Source organism: Notolepis coatsorum, assembly GCF_963971535.1.
Source record: "Notolepis coatsorum genome assembly, chromosome: 13".
In the NCBI taxonomy this organism is placed as follows: domain Eukaryota; kingdom Metazoa; phylum Chordata; class Actinopteri; order Aulopiformes; family Paralepididae; genus Notolepis; species Notolepis coatsorum.
In genome coordinates, this window is record NC_140177.1 from 101,242,560 (window position 1) to 101,270,409 (window position 27,850).

General features: G+C 44.9%; 1 protein-coding gene across 1 annotated transcript in view; it reads left to right on the top strand.

Annotated features, from left to right (window-relative positions):
* tgs1 (trimethylguanosine synthase 1) overlaps window positions 1-27,850 on the top strand; it is a 136,966-nt gene that overhangs the window by 17,777 nt on the left and 91,339 nt on the right. The window contains exons 3-5 of the mRNA XM_084326798.1: window positions 2,356-2,522; window positions 2,805-2,973; window positions 27,140-27,769. Of these exons, the coding sequence (XP_084182924.1) occupies window positions 2,356-2,522; window positions 2,805-2,973; window positions 27,140-27,769 (966 nt within the window). The remainder of the gene's footprint in view (window positions 1-2,355; window positions 2,523-2,804; window positions 2,974-27,139; window positions 27,770-27,850) is intronic.

The window sequence follows — 27,850 nt, forward strand, 5'->3', positions numbered from 1 at the left end:
AGGGGGAAGGGAGCCGTTGGTTAGGTCCTATGTTCTCTCTGAACGGACCAGGTGGTCAAGAAGGGGACGAGCATCACAAATCAACCTCTCCACGCTCTGTCTCAGCGGTTTTCGCTGTTGCCTTCTGGCCGCCGTTATGATGTTCCACCAAGTAGGACCAACCGTTACGCCAAATCTTTTGTACCCTCGGCTATCAGACTTTTAAACACAGACAGTAGTCATTTTAAGTAGCCTTTTACACTTACCGTACTTTTCGGACTATAAGCCGCGGCTTTTCCCCCCATTTTTCTACCCTGCGGCTTATATAACGGTGCGGCTTATATGTGGACAAAACCCGAAAATCGAAATATTGCTTTTTTTACTGCATTGAAATGTTATTTATCTGTTCCCTTATTTACTTAATACAACTTGTAAATGAGTTAATTCTTGTTATTATGCACCACCACCCACAGAATCGAGAAAGAGCAATCAATCTGTCAATCCTTTCCGTGTCCGGGTTATATATGATGCCAAGTCTACATCATATTGGTTGTTTATAGCACAATAACATCTGATTTAATGTGATGGAAGAAGTGAAATGTGAGGTTTCCCGTGTTGAGTCAAATTAAGCCGCAGGCTCCACTCCTTACATATGGTAATTAAACATTAAAACACATGCGGCTTATAGTCCAGTGCGGCTTATATATGTACACATCATTCAATTTAGCTGCTGCGGCTTATAGTCAGGTGCGGCTTATAGTGCGAAAAGTACGGTAGTTGTCTGTTTTTACTTTTACTGGATTGTGTATTGCATGGAATGTTGTTGTTGCCGTGCTGTCATTGAGATGTTTTGTTTTTGTTGTTTGTTGTTTTTGTTACTCGTGAAGCTACAAATATGAATTGCCCCACGCGGGATCAATAAAGTTGCTGAATCTGAATGCCCTCCCCGTAACAAACCCCCCCCAGTCCCTAAGTATTTTTCCCTAGATGAAAAAGACAGCAGGAAAAAACTTTCATTGTTTCCAGTTAACACCATCTCCATACCTACCTTACTCTCAGTGCTCTAGGCTAGGGGTGGCTTCCCTTAGAAAAAAGAGCGGTGAATAACAATGATAGAAATATATAATTAAGAAATTCTAACTATAAGACGGGCATGGAACATTGAATAGACTAAATTTAAATACTCATCTAATTTCAGCTCAACCTCCCGAGAACTTGCAGTGGGTTATGGGTTAATATATTTTTCAAATAAACATATTGATATAAACGTTTGCTGAGATTACGGTAGTTTGGTCATTGTGTAACATTAATAACATTGCCGTCATTATACAAATCACGGAGATTCTGAACAGCTCAGTTGCCCAAATAAAAATAGAAAATAAATTAAAACAATCCCAGCTCGACATTTCGAGAATCTACAGTCTTCTATGGGCTAATATAATACTGGGATAACCTTAAAGTTTAATACACAGTGTTGTGAACATCGAGCATCTACGAGACCGTCCTCCGCCCGGCTAGCAAGAGCTTTACTTTGGGAGCTGAGCACATGTCCGCTACTGTGTGTCACAGCACCTTTCATACAGGGGATTGTAGTTCAACGTGCTTTACATCAGTAAGAAATAAGACATAACATCTGTGTAAAACAAGCAGCAAGAGCAAAGCATAAAGTGGGATAAAATAATGCAGATATATTAAACGTTCCAATAGTCTTCTTGAATTTCTGTAATCTGGTACAAAACATGATCAAGGTCATAGTATGCACCCAGCGGATAGTGGGGCGTAGAAATAAAAGTAAAAATAAGTAAAATAATAGCAAGGGTAAAATGAGCACAAAGTGCAGACATATAAAATCATAGTTTTTCACATTAGGATCTAACATCCCAACAGGCCACTTTGTTTATGGTTTGATTGAGTTGTAGTAGAATAGAATAGACATGAAATGAGCACATAAAGTGCAGACATATAAAATCACAGTTTTTTTTTACAGTGCAATAAAATAGTCCTGGATTACTGTGTTTAACAGTTTCAAAGTCGTCTTTACCTCTTCTTATCTTATCGTATCTTCATAGGTTCACCCTTGAAATGTATGATATCCCTTATTTAACCAGGCAAGTTGACCAAGAACACGTTCCTATTTACAGCAACAGCCTGGGGAGTAGTCTGCAGGAGGAGGGAGGGTTACACCCACATGCACACACACAGACTTCTACTGTTGACCACTGAGCAGTTGGGGGTTCAGTGTCTTGCTCAAGGGCACTTGTTAACTTGAACCAACATTCCCTGAAATCGACTCCTGGCACTGATGGATTGATTGTCCATATTTTGACAGGTTTGGATGGTGTTTTTTACATTGTCTGACCCCTTTAACATTCACAGATGAAGATGGTGATGACCTTGAAGAAGAAGATAATGATGATAAAGAAGATATAGATGAGGCAGAAGAACAGGAGGAAGAGGAAGAGGAGCTCTTGGATGAAGAGACCCAGCTGATGGCCAGCATGGGTCTACCTGTCGCCTTCATCAGTTATTCTGGCCAGAAAGCTGTAAGTAGAGCTGGGAGATATCGCCACAAATATCACAATATTTTTCAGTTTAAATTAATGGAGGTCCAACATGTGTATTATTTTGAGGGAAATCATCTCAGTTATTGAATGTGCAGTGATTTATACAATGGCTTCATTAATGTAGTCCAAATAAAACAATCCTGTAACAACTTTCACCCCCCCCCCCCCCCTGTAGAACTGGTACCAACTCACCTGAAAACCAACCTGTTTAGGTCTCATCAGAACTTTCATACTGATGTTTCATCTGTTTTCACCTCCCAGCTGAACAGGTCCAACAGGAAGGCAGCCAGCTACTGGGCAACAGCTCCACAAAAAGAGGAAGAGGAGGAAGATGAAGATCCCAAGGTTGAAAACCAGGAAGCGGGACCTTGTCATCCCCTAGAGGAGACACCCGCAGTACAGGAGGGTACAGGCTGGGAGGTGTACTGGGGTAAGCATTAGGGTGGAGGAGGTGGAGGCATACTGGGGTAAGCATTATGGTGGAGGAGGTGGAGGTCTACTGGGGTAAGCATTAGGGTGGAGGAGGTGGAGGCATACTGGAGTAAGCATTAGGGTGGAGGAGGTGGAGGTCTACTGGGGTAAGCATTAGGGTGGAGGCATACTGGGATAATCATTAGGGTGGAGGCATACTGGGGTAAGCATTAGGGTGGAGGAGGAGGATGCATACTGGGATTAATTAAAAACAATGTGCTATTTACTCATTCAAATATAAGTAAATATGTTACTTGTGGTTTGCTCACTGCTGGCTTTCATCTGCACTACCTTAGCACCTTAGCAACTGCTTGACAACCACCTGTCACTTGACTGATGGCAGCGATGACCCAGAAAGTTAACTTCATGCTAGCAACCGTGCTTATGGTTAACAAATAGTGAATATTATCTGACAGTATGTTTGACAAAAAGGCTTGCTAGCCAAACATCTTATTGTCGCCAAATCAATACCTTTTTTCACATCAAATATGTGTGGTAGCTACAACACTGTCAGTCATAGCCTCAAGTACATTCATTGTTGCGAGGGATTATGCAAATCCAGGAATAACGTGTGTGGAATCCACAGCCTTGGTTGACGTGCGCATGCATTTTTCCGTAAGAAAACAGCGGAGATAAATTGTTTGGTTTATAGAAAAGAGTATTTATTGTCATTTACTTGAAGCTTTGTTTAGCGTGGATGGTTTCTTACCAGACGACGTGGAGGTGTATTATTCCCATTGCATGGTGTCCTGTTTCCAATTTCTAAAGTTCCAAATCCATAGCGCTTGCGACGGTCAAAAAACGTCTGGGCTGCGTGCCTTGCATTCTAGTGTCGTGTTTTACTAGCGCACCAGTCCCATTGATAAAATGAGTTCACAACTCAGGTGCTGTAATCACCGGTTAAAAATGGGCTGGACCAGACACGCCTCCACGCTGTCGAAGCAACACGCATCCAAATCATAACAAATAAAAGATGTTATCAATCAAGTTAATTTCCAATCGTTTTCCAAACAACATTGCTTCATATATTTAACAAAAAAATGTAAAATAATAATAAGGACTGAATCTGGCTCCAACAAATTCCGGCCCCTAATTGTTCTGTAAGAGAACGGTACAATTACCAACAAAATCAGGAGGAGCCAGCCAAAACTAAACAAATTTCATGTTCTAAATTACATTCCTTTTTTATTAAATTTTTTTTTTTACAGTCCATGTCCCCCCGATGAGGGATTCAAAAGTTCGGCTTTCAAAAAACGCAAAAACTCACGGTCCATAAAGTCCCCCCAACGAGGGATTAAAAAGTTCAGCTTTCAAAAACGCAAAAAAAGCGCCTCACAGTCCACGAAGTGTGTAATGTGCGCGATGTCCGTGTGAGAGAGGGGGGGGGGGGGCCGGGAGAAAGAAAGAGAACGGGATATGGTGGTGGGGGGGGAGATAGGGGGGGTCTTCTTATGTTTTTGCCTCAAGGAGTAAGACAAGCTTCATGATGGGCCTGATCAAGGTGTTGGTCTTGGTTTGCACCTCGACTTGTCTCACAAATCCTTTTTTGTCTGGCCGGGTTTGTGTGATTCGTCCCATGATCCACGAGTTTCTAGGAGCAGAGTCGTCTATTATTAAGACAATAAGATAAGATAGATAAGATATTCCTTTATTGATCCCCTTGGGGAAATTCAGGCATCATAGCAGCATGGGGGGGAGGGGGGGGGGGGTTACAGGTAGTAAAACAACACAGTGTACAGGTAGTAGAAACAACACAGGCAGTGTAAACAATTTGGTCAATATGGTCAATATAATTGGTCAATATAATTTACTATCTGACTAGCTGAAGAAATATTCACATTATTCACAGTGTCACATAAGGTGCAGTATGCATGAGGTAGTGTTATAATTTACTATCTACTGAGTATACATTATTCACAGTATCACGGTATCCACTGAAATATACATTATTCACAGTATCACAGTATCACAGTGTCCACCTAAGGTGCAGTAAGCCTAAGGTAGTGTAAGTTGTCCTCCTTGGGTTCCTATAAGTCCCAGGTCAATGTCTGGTAGCAGTCGCTGTCGCTGCCCCCTGTTGTGGAGCCTGGAGGCTGCTAGTCGCTGCCCACTGTTGTGGAGCCTGATGGCCGCTGGTATGTTTCTCCTTTTCTTTGTCCACTTTTGTCTTTCTTGCAGTTCTGGCAGGTACTCTCTTGTCCACCGTTTCCAAAACAGGTCTGCCATGTATTGCACTTGACGCCATCTTCTCTTGGCATAACAGTCATCTAGGCTGAATACTCCAGGTGGCAGTGAAGGCTTTTCTTTGAGGTGAAGGAGGTGATTTGGTGTGAGAGGTTCCAGATCCAGAGGGTCATTGGAGGCTTTAGAGATGGGCCGATCATTAATTATGGCTTCCACTTCACATAAAAGTGTAGCCAATCCTTCCTCATCCAGAGTCTGTTCCCGTGTTAAAGCTCCAAGAATGCGTCTTGACTGTTCTTATTTGTCTCTCCCATATTCCACCATGGTGTGATCCGGCAGGTGGGTTGAATGTCCATGATATGCCTTTCTCAAGTAAGGTGGCGTGAATCTTGAGATTGTCCAGATCTTGAATAGACTCTCGTAGCTCTCGTTCTGTCCTGATAAGATTAGTTCCATTATCAGATCTCATGGTCTTGACTGTGCCTCGTCTGGCTACAAATCTTCTTATTGCATTAATGCATGAGCCTGTATTAAGTGTATGAGCAACCTCCAAGTGCACTGCTTGGATATTCAGGCACGTGAAGATCACGTCATACCGTTTCAACATTGTTCTCCCTCTTTTCATTTCAAATGGGCCGAAGTAGTCTACGCCCACGTTTGTGAAAGGTGGTTTGTCCGGTAGCAGCCTGTCCTGGGGTAAGTCTGCCATGTATTGAGTACCTCTGACACTACTCGACCTCCTACAGTGGACACACTTTGCAATCACTGCCCTGACTGCAGAGTTGACCTTAGGTATCCAATACTTTTGCCTCAGGTGTGATAGTGTATGGTTCCGCCCGCTGTGTCCAACGGTTTCATGGACATGTCTGATGATTAATGTCGTCACATGATGTTTTCTTGGCAGAATGGCGGGGTGCATGGCCTCAGGGGGCATTGCAGACTTGACCAATCTTCCACCAACCCTTATTAGCTCATCATGAAGAACTTTAAAGAAGTTTATGGATGTGACTGTTCTTCTTCACAGGGGTTATTTTCCTTAGTGACTCTAGTTCCTCTTTGTATTCTATTGATTGACAAAATTGGATAATGGCATGTTCAGCTTCCTGTAAGTCATCAACAGACAACATAGCTTTGCAATTTCCTTTTTTCTTTTCCGGTGCACCTTTCATTTCCTTCTTTTCTTTGCAGGCCTTTTTTAGTGTTGCTTTAATCCTCAATATCCATGCTATGGCGTTTCCGAGACGATGCCACTCAGAATAGTAGGTGATTAATTTCATGACTGTATTCACAGACTCATCGACAGGAGCAACATTCATAGTGAAGACCTTTACGTCCGGATCGTCCTTTGTCAATGTGCATTCTGGGCATTGTGGCCACTCCGTTTCTGGATGTTGCATGAATTCAGGACCTTGTATCCATGTTGAATTCAAGAAGCGAGCTGTTGATAAGCCTCTCGATGCGCAGTCAGCGGAGTCAGAGTGCCGTTGACATACCTCCACTGTGTAACATCAGATTCCGTATGGATGTTGCTCACTCTGTTGGCAACAAAGGTGTGATATCTTGAGGTTTCATTGTTCAGATACTTAAAGGAAAACTCCAACATTTTGGGAAATTAGCTTATTTAACATCTTCCCTGGAGTTAGACAAGAAGATACATACCTTTTTTGTCTCTGTGCGTGCATTTAGCTTAGGGAACAGTCGCTCCGTTAGCATAGCTTAGCTTCATCACTGGAAGTTGGGGGGTTTAATAGCCTGACGTTCCCTTACAGTGTCCTACAGTCACCAAATACACTCCAAATACAACTCCAAAACGTTCATGTAAACATGTTGTGACCTGTGTATTTACCACGTGGAGAAATACAAAATAATTGAATTTGACAATTACGTTTTCTAAGCAGATATTCGGAATTCTTTTTTGCCGAACGACTCCTCTCTGTGCGCACTCAGTGATTTCTATGTGGAATCCGTGTTTGTTTGCATTCTCATTCATTCAAAGGATCCGAACCGATTGAAGTTTATGGATACCATGATTTAAAATCCTCTTACCTTGACGATTAAAAGCCTCCCCAATTTAGAAAACAGTAATCCAATGGCTGGTATTGATAATATAATACTAACTACTGCACGGAGCTAACCGGAGCTAACACAGAACCGGACGGTCACTAAAGCAAATATAATGACTTCCTTTCTGGGGGTTTTCAAAATAAAAGAGCGACGTCTATAGCAGCGGAATACGTTTATTTTGTACATTATCTAACGTTAACACGAACCTAAACCTAAAGCGAGTTGTATGGCCTCTTGCTCAGACTTTACTGACTTTAGACAATCATCCACGTAAAAGTTTCTGAGCACAGTCTGTATGACCCCTGGGTCAAAGTTGCCAATGTTGTCTCTTGCACACTGCTGTAAAGCGAAAGTTGTACAGCTTGGAGATGATGTGGCTCCAAAAATTTGTACAACCATCTTATACTCATCGAGGCCCGTGTCCAGCTTTCCATCGGGCCACCACAAGAATCTTAAAAGATCTGAGTCTTCATCCGGTACTCTCACTTGATGGAACATGGCTTCCACATCTGTAATGAAGGCAACGGCCCTTTGCCGAAATCTTGTGAGGACACCAGTGAGGTTGCTGGTGAGGTCTGGGCCCTGTAGAAACAGAGTTTAGTGACACACCTTGGTAGGTAGCTCCACAGTCGAACACCACTCGTAGCTTGTGCTTTTTAGGATGCTAAACCCCATGGTGGGGAATATACCACGTCTTTCCAACCTTGGCTTCCTTTTGCTTGTTGTCAGATGTTGTTTGGCTAGCAAAACCTCTTCAGATTGTCAGCCATAAGTGTTCTATATTCCTCGTGAAATTGTGGGTTCTTTAACAGCTTTCGTTTCAAGCTCATGACCCTTTGCTCGGCGAGACAGTGGTTGTTTGGGAACTCAGCGTCGTCAGTCCGTAAAGGCAATCCGATATTGTAATGCCCGTCTTGCAGCTTTACTGAGTTTGAGACCTTTCCCATGAATATATGGTCTTCTTGAGACATCTCTAGGCGCTCTTCATGCTGGCGCTCTGGGAAATCATATTTCATCTGCTGTTGCAGCAATTCCTCAATCCTTACCAGAGATATCCTGTTTCTGGTAATGACGTTCCCAGTAATGACGTTCCCAGTGCCCTGTGTGAGTGGCCCATTGACTGTCCATCCGAGAGTGGTTTTAACAGCAAAAGGTCATTTTCCCTGGCTGTTAATTATCATCCATGGCTCCAAAGCCTTTGGAAAGTTGTTGCTGATCAGCAGTCCGATTTCTGCTTTTATTCTAGGAAGTTTCACTTGGTGTAGATATGGCCATTGCTTTATATCCTCCTGGTGTGGGATATTTTCAGCTTTCACAGGGATTGTAGCATGTGAGTAAACCTCGGGGAGTCCCAAATACTCATTGCTGTCAAGAGCACTGATTTCCATGCCGTTTACCATGGATGTCTTTATGACCTGTTCCTCGTTCATAGTTCTTAACAAAATGGTAGTTCTGCTTCCTGTTGCCTGCAGCTGTCTGAGCAAGGACTCTGTGCAGAATGTTGCAGAACTTCCTGGATCCATAAAGGCATATGTGAGAATCACCGTATCACTTTTCTTCATTTTGATTTTTACAGGAACTATGGCGAGTTTGCATTCTGATTTACCGGCCCCGGTTTCACTCCACACCTCGGCTTGATTTGTGTATACTGTCACGGCTGTATCTTTAGAGTTTTCATCCTTCTCTATATTAGGATATTTTCTGTTGATGTGCAGGATTGTGGGATGTTTGAGAGAACACACTTGACCAGTAAGTCTCTTTTGGCAACCTTTGCTCATGTGACCCACTTCAAAACATCCAAAACACACTCCTTTTTTCTTCAAGAATTCCAGTTTTTCTTCATGCGTTTTCTTTTTCAGTTGTGAATGAACTGAGCTCATGGTTTCCCTTCCAATGTAAACATTCGTTGGTTGTTTTTCTTGGTGCTTTATCCACACATTCAGTTACAGCCCGCTTGTAGAAGCTGCCTGTCACCTTTGCCACATTGGTAGCAAATCCACTGAATCCCTGTCTTTAGAGGGGAAGGGCTTGCCTGGTGGTGATATGATGGGCCTTCTTGTCTGTGTGGGATTTAAGCTTCCAAGCAACGGATGTGATAGGATTCTGGATTGATAGTTTATAAATTCCACCAGCTCTGGAAATTGTGGCCTTGTTCCATAATGATCCTGCAATTCACAAGCTTTGAATCTCCATCTTTCTTGTGTCTTGTAGGCTAATTTACTGAGAATTGCTCTCATGTTAGTTGGATGGTTCAATTCCTCTAAGTACTAAACAGAGCTCATGGCGTTGAGACAACCATTGAGAAACACAGAGTAAGCCTGCAAGGCATCTGCATCTTCAGCTTTGATTATTGGCCAGCTGAGCACTTTGTCCAAGTACGAAGTGGCAATCTTGTGTTCGTTACCGAAATGCTTCTTTAAAATCTCCTTTGCTGTAGTGTAACCTGTATCTGGAAGCATGTATTGGCAACTGCGCACCAGTTCCCTTGGCTGTCCTGATGTGAATTGCTCCAGGAAATACAGCATATCCTGGCGGTTCTCAGTTTTCCTCTCGTTATAAATAATTGGTATTCCAGAGGGTCTCCTTTAAAGACAGGGATAGTGATTGATGGCAAATTGAAGGGCTTTACTCTTCGTTGTTCTCCTCTTTACAATGCAACTACTCGAGTCGACTGGAGTTTCAAATTAAAATGTTGAAAAAGGAGATTAACTCCATCTTAAGACAACAATCTGAATTTCAAATACACAGAACAAGACAACATTATTACTTTCATGGCTCTAAACCTAGTCACCTACTAGCTATGAAGATACGGTCCAGTGAACAATTTGCGGATATCCCTGCCATTAAGGACCAACAGGGGATGGTTACCACCGACCCCAAAAAAAATCAACGAGACCTTTCGTACGTTTTATTCTAACCTGTACGAGTCAGAAGTGATCTTCGATCATAATAAACTGGAGGAATTCCTTGATCAAATTAACTTACCACAACTCTCAGAGGAAGACGCTAAATGGTTAGATGCACCTATTACACTAGAAGAACTTAGGGAGGCTATTTCTGACTTGCAAAGTGGTAAGGCCCCTGGCTGAGACGGCATTCCACCCGAACTGTAACTGGATATAATTGGACTCCTATTACTTGATATGATTTTATACTCAGTCAAAGAGGGAAACTTTTCCAGGGATGTCAATATGGCACTCATATCTGTCCTACTTAAGAAAGATAAGGACCCCATAGAATGTGGCAGTTATAGACCCTTAAGCCTCCTTGGAACCGATCTCAAGCTGTACGCTAAGGTACTAGCCATCCGACTTCAAAAGCATATGACATCTTTAGTTTACCCTGATCAGACAGGCTTCATAAGAGGCTGCCTGATCACGGATAATATTAGATGGTTACTGCATGTGATAGATGCCAGCAAGGATGCCGCGCCTCCTATGGCTGTGTTATCCTTAGACATGATGAAAGCCTTTGACAGGTTGGAATGGTCTTATTTATGGACAGTACTTAGAAGGATGGGGTTAGGTGATGGGTTCATTCATATGATCAAAGTACTATATACAGGTCCATCGGCCATGATTTTAACAGGTAAACTCTGCTCTCCACTCTTCCCTGTGTCGCGCTCGTCCAGACAGGGTTGTCCTCTTAGTCCCAGACTATTTGCTCTATCCCTTGAACCTTTAGTACAGTATATAAGACAATCCCAATCCATAGCACCGATCTCAATTTAGGGCACACAACATCACATTAGCTTATATGCAGATGATGTAATCTTGTTCATGCAAAACCCCGCCATCTCCCTACCTCATCTTCTCAAAGTAATAGATGATTTTGGCAATCTATCGGGATTTAAGATAAACTGGCCAAAATCGGCCTTCCTTCCACTCAATGTGACTGCGAGGGCTACCTTCCTCCCAGCAAATATACCCATGGTAGAACACTTTAAATGTCTTGGAGTTGAAATATTCCCCACTATTAGCCAAACGGTGAAGTATAATTATTCCGGATTGCGAGACAAGATCACAAATTACTTTGGCAGGTGGTCAAAATTCAAAAACTCATTACAGGCCCGAGCGTCAATAGTTAAGATGAATGTTTTGCCCAGAATTAACTTATCAGTTCAATGTTGCCGTTACCCCCCCCCCCCCCCCCCCTGCTGGTTACTGGCAAAAACTACACTCCGCTGCATATACATTTATTTGGAACAACAAACGTCCATGATTAAAAAGATCCACTGCACAGAGAAATAAAACCGACGGGGTTTAGCCTTTCCAGACTTCAATTATTACTTTAAAGCGTTCTCTTTAAGACCACTGATCACCTGGTTTGATTCGCAAGCAGCGGTATCCTGGAGACCATTAGAGGAGAATATAGTGGCACCACATAGACTGCAGGATATAGTGTACACCAACATATCAATTAAGCAATGCAACTTAAGATTTGGCCCTCTTATTACACATGTGATCCGGATATGGCGTGACACACAGAAAAAGTGTACTAACCAACATAAATGGCACAGGCATTCTCCCCTATCTAATAACAATTTACTCCTTATTGCACAACAACCTATCAGATACCCTGGATGGGAAAAGAAAGGCATACACACATTGGGGGATGTCTTCGATGACCATGGTTTCCGCAGTTATCGAGATATATTCAACAAATTTAACCTCACCAGTTCCACTTATCTCTTCTATCTACAAATAAGAGCAGCTTTGAAGGCTCACGGAGTCCCATTAGATGTTCCACTTGAGCACCACAGATTTCACAAATTATTTTATGACAAGGAGACGTCGAGAGGCTTCATCTCTGACTTTTATCGCCACTTACTTACGTCCTCATATAATAAGGTCCTTCCCCTAGACTCGGTTTGGAGGAAGGATATCCCAAACCTGGAAGCAGATTTTGATTGGGATGCAGTCTGGGAAAATGTTCGGCTTTCATCACGCAATCCAGATCACCAACAGATTCATCTTAACTTGGTTCATAGGAGTTACCTGACCCTGGGCGGCTACGTGGCGTAGTGGGCAAGGCGCTCGCCACGAATGACGGAGACACTGGGCTTGCCTGTTCGAGCCCAGCGCTCCACATTGCTTTCAGTTTAGCTGGCCGTCCATACTAATACACATTGGCCGTATTAGGGGGTGGGAAACTGATGGGTGGGGATCGGGCGTTGTGGACAGCGACTCCTACAGGTCGGTTGGTGCGCCTGCGCAGTAGAATCAGGAAGTGTCGGGGGCAGCGTGAGCCTCCCACGCGTTACTCCTCGCCACTGAGAGATCGAGCTGCGCAGGTGAAAAGATGCGACTGCTGTTACCTCAAGTACCGGAGGGGACTTGTGCTATGTATGACTTAGTCCACATTGCAGCCGGCTTGTGGGAGGCAAGAAACAGTGTTCGTGACAGGGGAGGGTTGAATTGGATGATACGAAAATTGGGATGGGAGAAAATATAGAAAATGGGAGAAAAAGTGGAGCAAAAAAAAAGGAGTTACCTGACCCCTAGACGATTGCACCTAATGTGTCTCAGAACGGACTCTCGATGCTCCTTATGTTCAAGCGATGCTATTGGTACATATATGCATATGTATTGGGAATGCCCTCCTGTCAAGACTTTCTGGGAAAATGTCACCACTCAATTATCAGAATTTTTGTCTCTGACCATACCGACACTGCCTTCTGTATTGTTGTTGAATGATGTTTCTCAGAGACTCATTTTGGCGGGTCTTACGGCTGCCAAAAAGTTGATAGCGTCACGTAGGGCTGGGCGATATGACGATATTATATAAATATCGGGTACAGTTCATTAACGATACACTTTTTTAACGTATCATGGATATCGTGATGTTTTGCCCAAGAGGATTGTGTCGCGTCAATCTGGTCCACACCCGTTCAAACTTTTGAACAATGCCGCCCCCACACACGCACTACTGCATCAAAGTTACTACTTATTATTAACAAAGGCATTCGTTTTGTGGCATTAACGTTAGGTTATGGCTATAACCAAGTTCTGTTAGTTAGGGGTGACGCTTGGCATCACTACTGCACTCCCTCGCGTACGTGCACGCGCACTGAATAAATTCCACAAATGTACCTTTAATACCAGTATTAGTCTGACCACACCCCTCATCAGCTTACCTTCATAAGCAGGTGTGTGGTCACCTGCTCTCCTCCTACCCAAGCTTTCACCACAAGGTGAGGTCAAGGGCTGCAGCGGCCGTCTGATGCCAAGCGTCACCCCTAACTAACAGAACTTGGTTATAGCCATAACCTAACGTTCTGTTCCGTTAGGGGCTCTGCTTGGCATCACTACTGCACAAAGGGAGGCCAAGCGGAGCCGCTGGCTGACAAATACACCCCGCTGACAGCCCCCCACAACCATCAGAACAGGGAGGGCCGAGCCCCCCCGACCCCCCCTAATGGAGGGCATCCCCCCTATTAGGGGCTTCACGAGAGGGCGACGGACCCGACCGTGCGAAGAGGCACTCAAGCAACCCAACGCACAGGGTGAGCAGACCGTGGCTTGACCCCACGACTACACCCACGCACAACCCGCATGCCACCCGGGAACGAACGTAGGAAACAACCTCGTCACTGCCCCCAGAATCACGGGGTCAAGGGCAAACCCAACCCCGTGGCAAGGCCGTAGCAGCGGAGCGCGAAGGAAGACCCAGACCCACCAAAAGGACTGGACTCCCTGGAATGGGGGCCCGGAGAAGTCCATGATGCCAGCATCAAGACCCCACCAGGTGGGCACCTAGTGACCCCGCCCCCCACATCGCCAGCGCATTCGGACAAAGGCCCCTCAGGCGAGCGGGCCCTGTCCTCCCCAACAGCACACCGCCTGGAACACAGGCCCTGCAACAGGCAGACAGTATGGTCATAACACACAAAAGTTAACCAAGGAAGCAGGCAGCGCACCGGGGAAAAAGACCAGGCAACAGGCCGTCAACCCAAGCCTGGAAACTGCGGACGAGGCAGGCGCCAGAAAGGACAGCTGAAAACAGCCGCCCCGGCGGAAGGGGCGTAAACTGGCGTTGTCGCATAACCAAGCCTTTAAACAGCATGTCAGAAGCGGGATCCTTAGACCACTCGACCCCTGACAGCTGCTCACAGAAAAAGCCCATACGATCGGCAGACGTCATGAACGTGCAGGGGCACCCTCAACCGGAGAACCGGGAGTCGACACTGCAGCAACACACCAGAGAACCAACCACCCAGGCATCACCCCATGCAATGGTTGGTCCCATAACCCCCAGGAAAGAAACCCCAAAACACATCTGCGGCACCGCCGCAGCCCGCGTTCTGGTTTCCAACAGGGCTATCCCGGGCCTACGGGTCAACGAGCATCACCCCGGACCGGACCCGGTGATACGGGGAGCACAGGGTCCCCTGAGGAGGAAAAAACCACCCCAACAGGCCCCTCAGCGTCAAACGCAAGAGAAGAGCGTAAAAAATGGAAGACCAGCCCCAGCACCCCGCACTCGGTATTCCCAGGAGGTCACCCAACCAAGTACCAACCAAGACCAACCCGCACAGCGGCCGAGATCCGACGAGATCGGACGCGTACAGGTCGGCACGGCCGTAAGCCATTACGACAGTGCAGAATACAACGCACCTAACAAGGGTCCCATAACACTCAACCCTGTGACACCCGGATCGACCCAGCATTTTTCCCCCTGAAAAAACCCCAAGTCCCTCAGGGTACCAGAACAGCAGATCTGCATCCCCAGCGGACAACGGGTGCAACTGGACTGGACCAGCGCGACCAGAACCAGTCCTGTGCCCTAATCACGCCGACCTGCCAACCCCAGGAGAAGGGGCAGATATGCGTGTTTGATCCCAACATAAAAAAGAAGGCGCCACCCAGACGTGTCGGCATGAACCGCGCCCGGTGGCCCACCCCTAGGGCGTGAGACCCTTCCCCATATGTCCAGACCCATTCCGTCATCATCCCCTGACATGAACGGGAACCCATCGACAACACACAGGGTGTCGGAAGAGGAAAAAAAACCCATCCCAATTGCTCCATAAAAACGCTGTTTCACCCAAGCAATCAAGGCGCGCTAGTCAGCCAATGGCCCAAAAGCACATCCTGAGCCAGCACTATGTGTGCGTTTGGACATACCCACATCAACAACAGGTCGTTTAGACCAGTGGTTCCCAAAGTCGGGGTCGCGACCCAAAGGTGGGCCGCGAGCAGCCACGGGTGGGCCGCGAGATGATTTAAAAAAAATTAAAAAAAAATTAAAATTTTTTTTTTTTTTATTTTTAATTTTTAATTTTTTAATTTTAATTTTTTTTGTCAGGCCACTGAACTTAGAAGCAGGACAGGACAGTGTTTCTAGTTGTATTCTAAAATTTTATTCTATTGTATTCTAAAATGTGACTATATGGTTTTATATTAACTTAATAAATAAACAAAAACGAAAAATCTACTTATTTCAACGAACATTTCAAACTAAATAACAGATTATGCACATAAAACGCTGAAAACAACCGAAGCAACAATAGTATTTTAATGAGGCTATTATTATTATCATTATTATTTTGCAACAAGTTAGCCCTCTCATAAATAGCACATATAAATGAATAACTAACTTGAACTAACTTAATAGGATTGAAGTGATATTTGGCTTAAAAACTCGGTCACCTGGCAAAAAAAAAAAAAAAAAAAAGCTAGACGATGTGCATTGGGCCGCGGCTCTCTGACGCCTCATTTTCTGGGCCCCGGCCTGAAAAGTTTGGGAACCCCTGGTTTAGACCACCATATTGAATCCCCAAGATGCCCAGGGAAACGACAAGAGGGGCGAGATGCAATCAACTCCATGAATGAATGAATGAAAAAATTTACCCAACAGACTGCAGAAAAGGGTACAACCCAGTACGGCAATACACACAACAGGTTAAGGGGAGGCAGACCTGAGAAAGACGTTTAGTCTTGTTACCATCAGGGACCCTCATTTCCAATCCATCAAAACACATTCAACTCTTTATACAAATAAAGAAAAGGCATCACCCGTATGACCCAATCTGCACAGCTGGGAGTAAAAAACCCTGTTTTTCACATGATTTCAATCCAGTCACTCCTTTTAATCAGAGTGTAAGACCAGACCCTCCCAGAAACACCTTCCCACATGAGACCAAGGTCAAGAAAAAAGATATGTAAACTGTGAGACACGTGACCAAAAGACTCAAGTTTGACACATAAACCGGGCGCAGCAGGCCTGTGAGCCCTGCGCCCAACCTCGACATCTTTAAGACACCAGCTCATGGAAGGCGTCGCCATAGCAACAACGCTACAACGGGCGGGGAAAACCTACCGGATCCTGTCATGTAACAGGAGTCGGTAGAATGTAAAAGTGTAAAAGGTTTTACAACAAAACACAAGTCGCCTGTGCGTGAATCCTATACCCGTTGCCTATGTCATACATAGGAAAAACACGCTGAACGAGAGTAAGCGGCTAGGCCGTGAAATGTGTGCGTACGAGTATTACTGCAACTAAACAACACAGCATTGTGAAAACACATATACTTAGTCAAAGCAATGGAATAACACCAGTTCTAGCTGCATGTGGAGCATCAAGCTAAATAGAACCGAGTGTACGTTGCAGACCTTGCTTAACCTCGTAATCACAACACAACTCACCCCACAACGTAAAAAAGGGCAGATTCATATATACACAGCCCCACCATATGATTTGTTTGAAGAAACACACAGTTTGTTCGGCCAAAACACAGTCCCCCTCCGTCGGGGAACTTTCTTTATTATTACTAATTAATAATGTGTAAGGCACAAAATCACAGAGGGGCCGCGGAGGGTGTAGGGGAGGGGACACAGAGGGGAAAAAGTCACTCCTAACGGCGTCTGCCACCTCGCGCCGCTCGAGTCTTGCCACCCCGGGGAGCCCCGGAGGGACGGTAGGTTACAGTCTGCTGGATACGACGTTCCCTACCGTCTCCTCCGGTCTGGGATGGGCCGGCAGTGGCAGAAGCGCCGTTTCGTCCCCTGGCCCTCTTGGCAGGGCCAGCAGCGGCGGCGGAGGCAGTGGTAGCGGCGACGGAGACAGCTCGACGTCGCGGAAGCCTTCTGCCTCCACCGGCAAGGACGGGAGGCGGAAAATGGGGTTGGAGGATGGATCTCTCCTCTGCCATCTCTCTGCACGTTGAGGTCATCAACCGCAGGGCCTTCCCGAACAGGCCAGCGTCGGAGAGGGCGGCCGTCAGAAGAGGAGCTCTCTTCTTCTCTGGCACACAGGCCTGCTCCAGCCAAAGGTGACGCTGGCCCAGGGTGGCCAGGGCGCGCACTTTCCCCATGGCTATGGCCAGCACCTGGGAAAGATGCAGAACAGCTCCCGCAGCCTGGGTGATCTGATCGCATTTCACCTCGGTCAGATCCGTGCCGCCCGTCATTATCCCTGATACAAATCTAGCCAGGTGGGCGATGTTAGACGCCGCAGCCAGCGATTGTGTACCAGCGATAAATGACTGGTCACCCCAATAAGCCAATCGCCTAGCCGATTTCCCCTGGAGGACCGGCTTGCACAGTGGCTCCCACACCATATCCGGACAGAGGAGCGCGGCCATCGGATTGTCAAGCCGAGGCACGCCCTCCCCCATACCTTTGACCAACCCTGCTACCCGCGTAACCGGTACGTAGGTAGGAGTTAGTCCCATGATGTTGGCCACCGCCTGACCCCGACGAACATAGGCCCTCATCGATGGGAAAAATGGGTAGACAACGTCCACCCCTCTCACTGGGGGACGCTGCCAGGGATGGCCTATGAGGTCATCAGGGACAGGTGCAGGCAATGGCAGCGGCAGCGGCACACCGTTTGCGGCAGCGGCTACCGCCATGAGCTCGGGAAACAAGGCCCGCAGTTCCCCCTGCGAACCTTCCTCCACCGACCCTGCATCCCTCACATACAGCAGGCTGCGACTGGTCAAGGAGCCACAATCCGATGCGGCTGACAATAGGGCATCCTGCCGCTGAGGCCAAGGTGGTTCCTCGACATCCTCGAACAGGGCGCCCCATGGAGCCATTTCCCCCCCCTCCGGGGTCTCCTGAGGAGGGATACTCTCCTCCACGGGGCCATCAAACAAAAATCCGTCCGCCTCGTCCATGAAGTCCTCAGTCTCCATCGGAAATCCCGAGCCGGACGCATCTTCGCTGGTCTCCAGCAGCTCCCCAAACCCAGGCCGTTCGCGTCTGCACGCCACCATCTTGCGACGCGAGCGAGCAGACGCGAAAAGTTTGCGTCGCAAATCCTCCGGCTCCAGAACAACCCCCCGTTCACCAACGGGCGATTCCCCAGAACCAGAGGAACCAGAGTCGAGATCAGGCCATCGCCGGAGCGACGGCACCGACCCCTCGGCTCTTCGGTGAGGAAAACTATCCACCGGCAGTCTCCCGGGCTGGGTCGGCAACCACGAGAGTGGCAACAGCCCAGCACCGAGGCGCACAACGGAGGCGGGAATGGAGAACCGGTGGTGAAGAGTAGGTCTAGCGGGTCTACTCTCCGCGGAATACATTATGACCCAAACCTTTTCTTGTACAACGAAAGTGAGAGAAGAAAAGATTAAGCACAATGTAAACCAGTCACAACTCTTTTCAACTAACAACACGTCAAGTGGGGTACTACCGAGGCACTTCCTTGTGGTGAAAGCGAGAAGGAGGAGAGCAGGTGACCACACACCTGCTTATGAAGGTAAGCTGATGAGGGGTGTGGTCAGACTAATACTGGTATTAAAGGTACATTTGTGGAATTTATTCAGTGCGCGTGCACGTACGCGAGGGAGTGCAGTAGTGATGCCAAGCAGAGCCCCTAACGGAACAGAACGTTATATAGTTACATGTTCAATAACATCAGCGTATTTACCCAAACATAGCAACGTCCAATGACGACATAGATAGCAAGCATTACTGTTCATATCTCAGCCCGTGCTGAGTTGTGCGTGCCCATTCTGCGGTCTGTTAATAAAGTTTTCAATCAGACGGATGTATGGAAAGGCTTTTATTATAACATTCGTTGCAGTAAAATCATTATGGCTCGTTTAGTCATGCTGCGGTGCGCTGGTAATCACTCGTCGGCCGCGGGGAGCTGTCGTTGTTGTTGTCGTTGAGCTGAGCTCTCGTCAAAATCAATGGAGGACTTTCAGGAAAGTAAAAAACGCATAGCGCTTGCCGATTGGTGCTAAGAACAGTAGGGCGGGTGCAAGCGGTGTGACGTAATTGGCAGACTCGACTGTCAATCAAAATTATTCTGTTGCCGGCTGAATGATTGAATGAATGAAAACGTTATTAACGATTGCAGAATGGGTACAATACAGTAAAGCTCAATACAACAACGGTGGACTGGAGGATGAAGACCAGAAAAAGACTTTCGGCTTTTTTACATAAGGGTCCTCCATTTTCAATTCATCAAAACATTTAGAGACATACAAATATACAGTAGTTAAGTTTGATAAAAATGCTAAAATGCTATTTATTGATTGATTGATTGATTGATTGATTGATTTAAAACTTTATTAACATATTGCAGAATGGGTACAGTACAGCTCAATACATACAATTGTTAAGGGGATGCAGACCAGAGAAAGACTTTCGTCTTGTTTACATCAGGGTCCCCCATTTTCAATTAATCATATTTCATATCTAAATCATATAATATCTCATTGCTAAATATATGCAATATATAATCTAATAATCCAATAATCTAAATCTAATATATAATATAAAAATGCTAAATGCATGGGTATTTTATTTTGTCTTTAATGTTAGCTTGCAAACTCGAATACTGTCTTGGTAAGCCTCATAATGAATTGGTTGGGGAAAAAAAGAAAAAGATTGTGATGTGTATCGTGTATCGCCGAAAGGTCAGAAAATATCGTGATATCATATTTAGGCCATATCGCCCAGCCCTAGCGTCACGCTGGATTCAACCGGATAAAATGTGCCGGAAGGTATGGATTCTCACCTATCTCGATGTGATTTATCTAGAGATATCCACTGCACGAATTTGAAGTGTTAATGAAGCCAGCATAGCAATCTGGGTAGCTGTGGTGGATAAGATAAAGGAACGCAGATAAATTAGGAATTTTCTGATGCTGAATGAAGTAGTGGATGTATAGTCCAAGTGGGGGTCCTGAGTAGGGATGGGTACCTTTCACATTTGAACCGATACGGTACCGGTACCTGTGAATCGATACCGGTACCCAACGGTACCTTTTTTCTGTACTTTAGTCTAAAAAAATGTAATTTACCTACCTCAGTCGTAAAAAAAAAATCCAAACTTCAAATAACTACAATTTCGACCGTTTTCGGCTTGCCATTGCTCCAACTGCTTTGTTGTTGAATCAAGTCAAATCCTAGATAAGCATATATTGTGCGTGTGAACGTTGACAACATTTTTTTTTTTATAAATTTTTTTGGTATCTCACTTGAATCGATACTCGGTAGTACCGAGTCCGACGTGTTTCGGTTCGGTACCTCAAAAGTACCGAATTCAGTACCCATCCCTAGTCCTGACGGGGGGGGGGGCGAGCAAGAGCCCATGTATTGTATTTATTATTTTTATGTCTTTTAATCTTCTAATCTACTTTCATTCTGATTTAATTACTGGACTGTCATTATTGTTATTATTATTTCTGTTATTGTCCTGTGATTTATCGTTGATTATTACTATTATTGTATTGTTTGTCTTGTTTTATGTAAAAAAAGGGAAAATAAACATTTGTTCAAAAAAAAATATATAATAATCAACACCCCTCCAGCCAATCAGAATTGAGTATACTATTCACCCTGGCCATGGTAGAGTACACCAGTGTACAGTAGTTGCAGTAATACGGTAGTACATTATACTGGGCTTGAACTATGACCTCTGCCAGTTGGACTTCCTGACGGGCAGACCCCAGGTGGTGAGAGGAGGCAACTGCACCTCCTCATCCATCACTCTCAACATAGGGGCTCCCCAGGGCTGTGTCCTGATCCCCTCCTCTACTCCCTGTACACACATGACTGTACCTCGGAGTCCACATATCCGAGGACATGGACCACACACATTGACAGTGGCACAAGAAGGCACAACAACGCCTCTACTTCCTTAGGCGCTTAAGGAAGTTCAACGTGAGTCAGAAGATCCTCAAGAACTTCTACTCATGCACAATAGAGAGCATCCTGACTGGCAATTAGAGTTGTTCCGATACCGATACCAGTATCGGAAATGCCGCCGATACTGCCTAAAATGCTGGTATCGGTATCGGCAAATACCCTCTAATTTTGCGCTCCGATACCACGTAATTTATCAACAACACTGCGGTCTGCTGTGAGCATTATAAAACAAACGTGTGTTTAACCGACCGTGAATTAAAGTGTCAATGCTGTTTGTCATTTTAATAGCATACTTTCTTAAATGCCATCCTCCCGACAGAGCGGTGTTGACGGGGAGCTCTGATGGGTTCGCTTGGTTGTGTTATTAGCATTGAACAGCTAACCGAAAGCTAGCGTTAACTAACGTTAAAGGTTTAGCCATAACGTTACCTTGGCTAAAGTTGGGGCTATTCATAATCCAGCAATAATGGCTGCAGACCTGCAAGCAAAGTACAGCAAGTTGGCAAAGGAGTATTCCAACGTAAATCACATTTTCACCAGTAACGTTAGTCCTTCCATCTCCCGGTAGCTTATGCTAGCTAACCTAGCTCACGTTAGCATCGTCACTGAACCACCTCGCGTACACAATTAATGACATGTTGCGGACAGTAGGGCTGGGCGATATGGCAAAAAATCATATCGCGATAACGATATGATAATGTTATCATATTTCTCGATATCGATAATTATTATAATTATTATAATTATTTTTTTTTTTGACAGATGTATGTTTATTTTGCAGCAATTCTTTGTCGTTGTCTTTAGTGTTACATCCCCTCATACTCCAGTAGGGCTGTCTTAAATACTTCGAAGCTTCGAAGCTTTGTTCGATGGCACAAGCTTCGAACATTAAAAAAGAAATCGAAGTAAAAAAAGAAAAAAAATATATAATTTCTTTTTCAAATTTCTTTTTCTTTTCTTTTTTCTTTTTTTTTTACTTCAGTGTGTGTGTGTGTGTGTGCATGGGGCCATTGGGTGGGGCCGGGGGACAAATACACTGTAGGAAAGTAACCCAGCTCAGCACTGCCCAAATTATATCATCACTATTGCCTGTTTGAAGGATATCATCCTCAAACACATATACACCACCTACACGCCTATTCTCAGTCCTTGCCCCACAATGGTGGAATGAACTACCCACCCCAGTTAGGACAGCCGAATCCCGTCCAATCTTTCGCCGTCGACTAAAGACGCACTTCTTCAACCATTATCTGAAATAAAATTAAAAAAATCTAACCCTAACTAACCTTACTGTCATGCACTTGTCCTAATAAACTAACCTACACTGTAACACGCAACACTTTGATGAATATTGTTACTCAGCTGATAGAGTTGTATCCTTCCTGATGACCTGTCGTACAGAACTTGTAAGTCGCTTTGGATAAAAGCGTCAGCTAAATGACTAAATGTAAATGTGAATGTAAATGCCTTGTAGAATTCCACACATAAGAAAGAAAGATACTGGGATGAATAAACAAAATAGGAAATAAAATGTAGAAATGCATGCAATACATAAATAAATATGAATCTCCATATATGAAATAGAACATTTAGATAAGGTGCTACTGAGATGTTTTGGTGAGTTCTTTGTTTTTTTGTGGAAGTAGCCCTTCTTAAAAATGCATGAACATTCACTAGGCCTGCCACGATAACACATTTTGCTGGGCGATTAATTGCCCCCGAAAATATCGCGATAAGCGATATTATTGCGACCGGTTAGAGAATTTGTTTTGAGAAATTTATTTCCCAAAACTTTTATTAGTTGGTGAACAACTAACTTTAGGTTAGTTTTAACGTTAGCTACTAACGTTAGATGCAGCTACTACAGGCAATCAACGATGAGGAGGAAGCGTCAAAGCAGTATATAATAGAATAGCTGTGGTGCGTAAGCACTGCAGCACGACTCGAAACTACCGGAGTGTTATAATAAATTAATTCATGTTTAACTTGTCCCCGTGTCCAGTCCTTTGACTAGCCCCACCCGTTCATTGTAAACAATGATGCATGTAATTGTATTAACGTTATTCTGTGTTGTACTTGTAGCTATGCTATACGTTGTATTTCGTTTGTTAGCTATTTAGCTAATGTTGTTAACATGGAATGAGAATCAAAGCTCTATCTTTCATCTTTATTTAGCAGTCCAGTTTCTCCGGGCAGTAGCGAGTAACTACTTGGGTCTAAAAATAGCTAACGTTACACTACAAATAATGCTACTTGGTTAAAAGGAGCAACACTATTGAGAAATGTAGTTAAGCTATGTGGCGTTGCCCCACGGAGCTCCCGTGCTGTACTCTAGTAACGTCAGCGGCCCGCCTCCCAACACGCACAGTGACTGACAAGGGGCACTGGTTCCGCCTCATTAAAACAAACGCGCAAATAGCAATTAATTGCGCCCGTCAAAATCATTGCATTCATTTTAATTATCGCAGCAATTAATCGATTTATTGCTTATCGCGGCAGGCCTATATCACCCCCTGGTTTGGGAATAGCACTGCACAAGACCGCAGCAGACTACAGAGAGTGGCCCGTTCAGCCGAACGCACAATTGGAGGGGGGCTTCCTAGGGCTGGGCGATATGACCAAAAACGTTATCGCGATAAAATTATAAAATTATTTTCATATAATTCGATATCGATAATTATCGTCGATATAATGTCCGTCAAGTTTAATTAACTTCTTATGCTGCTGCGAACATAGATATCTATGGCTGCGAATTAGTGGTCTGCAAGGGCCTTGAAATGAAGCCCGTACCCAGCCCGAGCCCGTGAACTTCAGGCCCTGCCCGAAAATAAGCCCGACTGTAAATAATATTTTAGGCCCTAGCCCGCGTGAAAACCCGATTTTTTTTTTTATTATTTATTATAATTTTTTTTTAATTTGTTTTAAATATTCGAAACACGGTTTTATATGAACTTAATAAATAAACAAAAACGAAAATGTTCAATAGGTCTACCTAAATAACAGATAGTGAAAACGAAAGAAACATTAATATATATATTATAACATATAGCCAAAAATTATTTTATTTTTTGTTTTAAATATTCTAAACACTGTTTATATATTAACTTAATAAATAAACAAAAACGAAAATGTCCAATAGGTCTAACTAAATAACACATTATCATGCTGAAAACTAACAACCAGTATAGCCTTTTTTCGCAAATTCTATTTCCCAGCGCGAGTCAGCCTCGTAAAACTCGTAATTTGAAGGCTATATGGAATCTTCTTTGACACACACACACACACACACACGACACAATAGCCTACTCAGTCACTGTACAAACAAACAGAAAACATAAATCAGATTTCGAGCAGAGCAACATTTATATAATGAAAGCGCAACAGAACAGGGCAGCAGCGACGTCACCCCAGACACCAGCAAATAATAATAATCAAACTCACCACTTCGCTGTGTTGATGTCAGCAAGGCGTTGAACAACGTTAACAACGTTAACATCCAAGAACAAATTAAAACATTCGCCAACTGGCTATATTCCAACTTCAACCTATGCCGCTTCGGTCTGGTTAATTTGTTCATCATCCACCTGAGCCGCGCGCTCCCCTCGAGTTATCATCCACCTGAGCCGCGCGCTCCCCTCGAGTTATCATCCACCTGAGCCGCGCGCTCCCCTCGAGTTATCCACCTGAGCCGTGCGCTCCCCTCGAGTTATCATCCACCTGAGCCGCGCGCTCCCCTCGAGTTATCATCCACCTGAGCCGCGCGCTCCCCTCGAGTTATCATCCACCTGAGCCGCGCGCTCCCCTCGAGTTATCATCCACCTGAGCCGCGCGCTCCCCTCGAGTTATCATCCACCTGAGCCGCGCGCTCCCCTCGAGTTATCCCTGCAGGCTGCGGAGGGAGACATCCAAATGTTTCCAAAAATGCAACTTTCCCTTATTTTTTATCTGTTAACCTATACATCTTGACTCCTCAGACACGAGGCTTTCACGCTCTGATGACAGCACTACGTTACGCGAAAATGAAACAGAAACTTAAGGTTAACCTATAACCCTAGTTATATGAGTATAGCGAGCGCAAAAAAAAAAAAAAAAAAAAAGACGCAATAAAAATTTTTTTTTTAAAGAGGGCACTGCCCGGCCCGGCCGAGCCCGAATTATTTATTTAAAAACAAAGCCCTACCCAGCCCGAACCCGTCGGGTCGGGTAGGGCCCCGTCGGGCTTGGGCAAGGTTGCAGTGCACTACTGCGAATGTCTCAAGTCGAGTTGATGTCGTCATCAGTCCGCGCACGACGCACGTTAGTAGTTAGCCGACATCTCATGACAATAAATATGACACTAAAATACTCTCTTCCGCCACAATATATTGAAACGAACTGTATACCCCACACTACTATAAACGTGGCCTCAGAATTCAAAACACACACATACTCGGTATGTAAATATATAAAACATCGCCGTGCAAGCTAATTAGCCTAGCAAGCCTGTAGTATCTAAGCGGTGTATTCCATGACAATGTGCTAAATATTACACTAAAATACTCTCTTCCGCCACAATATATTGAACCGACGTCCACTGTATACCCCCACTACTATAAACGTGGCCTCAGAATTCATGTCACACACATACTCGGCACGTAAATATATAAAACATCGCCGTGCAAGCTAATTAGCCTAGCAAGCCTTGTTGTTGAGTGAGTGAGTCCTACCTCCTTCCGGGTATACTTCGCTCTCGGCCATCTCCTTCACTGATTGGTTGTTAGCTGTTGTGCGTAAACACGTCATCACGTAACGTTGGTTGTCGTTAGTGAGTGTGCTGAGCCGAGGCTGAACGGAGCCAAGCTTGGAAAATCGATATATCGAAACTTTGCGACCACGTTTCATGTTTATTTCGAGGAAATAATTTATCGCGATAGTTATCGTTATCGTTTTATCGCCCAGCCCTAGGGCTTCCCACTCTCCAAGGCATTTACAACAAGCGGTGCATGGGCAAGGCTGAGAGAATAATCAAAGACTCCAGCCACCCAAACAACTGCCTCTTTGAACTGCTGCGGTCAGGCAAGCGATACCGGAGTCTCATGGCAAGCACATAGAGACTCAGAAGGAGCTTCTATCCCCAGGCCATCAGGATGCTCAATGAACAATGATTGAACAATGAACAATAACAAGCCATCAACACACCCACAGTACACACACTCACTTTAAATAAACAACACACTGTAGCACCCACTTTACCACACTTTACACTTTTACACTTTACACTTTATATTTATATTATTGGTAAGAGAATTGCACATCTCTTCCTTATTCCTTATTGCACCTCACCACCACAAGGTGGCACCACAAGCTAAGCTATACCTCACCATTTTTGTACCAGATGTACATACTGTATATAGAGGTATACTGAACAATTGTTGTTTACACTTGTGTTTACTTGACTTCTTGACTATTTTTTACTTATTATACTTATTTATACTATCTTATTATTATCTAGCACACTCTCAGGAGCGAAACAGAAAGAAACATTTCATGCAAAGTATTCTGTATTTCTGTATGACAAATAATAAAGAAACTTGAACTTGAACTTATACATGTTTTTATCCATAGCAAGTCGTCTGAGAATGCTGTGCAGGTCTTGACTTATATACAAGACTTCAGTGTTTTTGAAAATCGGTCTGTTCAGTCAGTCTACCATTGGTAAATAATAATGACTGAGTATTCATCCTGGCCATGGTATAATAATATATATTTACTTGTTTTTCATTCCTCCAGCTGAGCAGGGAGAGAATCTCCTATGGCAGGGCTGGCTGGAGAAACCAGAGACCCACTCCTCCTCCGACAACCATCCCCCAGAGACAGTGACTGCTCCCTGGGACAACCCCGACACCAGAGCCGCCTGGGACCGGCATGCTACAGAAACCTACCACTACTACTGGGAACAGTACGCATACTGGGCGGGTCAGGGATGGACCACGGACTGCACTCACGTCACCAAGCCTGTTGAGGGAGATGGGGCTGTAGCGATACACGCTGGCACCAGAGGAGTGATGGAGGGAGAGCAGAGGGAGGAAGAGATGGAAAGGGTAGATTGGTGGGATGGAAAGATGAAAGTCCGGAAGAGCAAGCTTGAAAACGAGACGGAGGAGAGACGACGGATGACAGTGTGCTCCGACTCTCAAGATTCAGAGGCACTGACTGGACAAACGTGTCAAATAGAGGCGGGTACAAGCGATGTGATCGATCTGCTTGGCCGGATGAGTTTTCCCTCAGAGGAAGCTGACCAATGTGGTGTTGGAGAACAGCGAGGGGAGGTCGTCTGTGGGACAGATGAGCCTCACGACGGAGGCAATAGCCGCAAAAGAGCCACTTCCTCCTCAGACTGCATGACCTCCGACACCAAAGGTAATTCTAGCCGAGGGGGTCCTCACTGATTGGGGTCTATAGTGCTTAAAGGGGAAATCCACGCTGATGCAGATTCTGCAC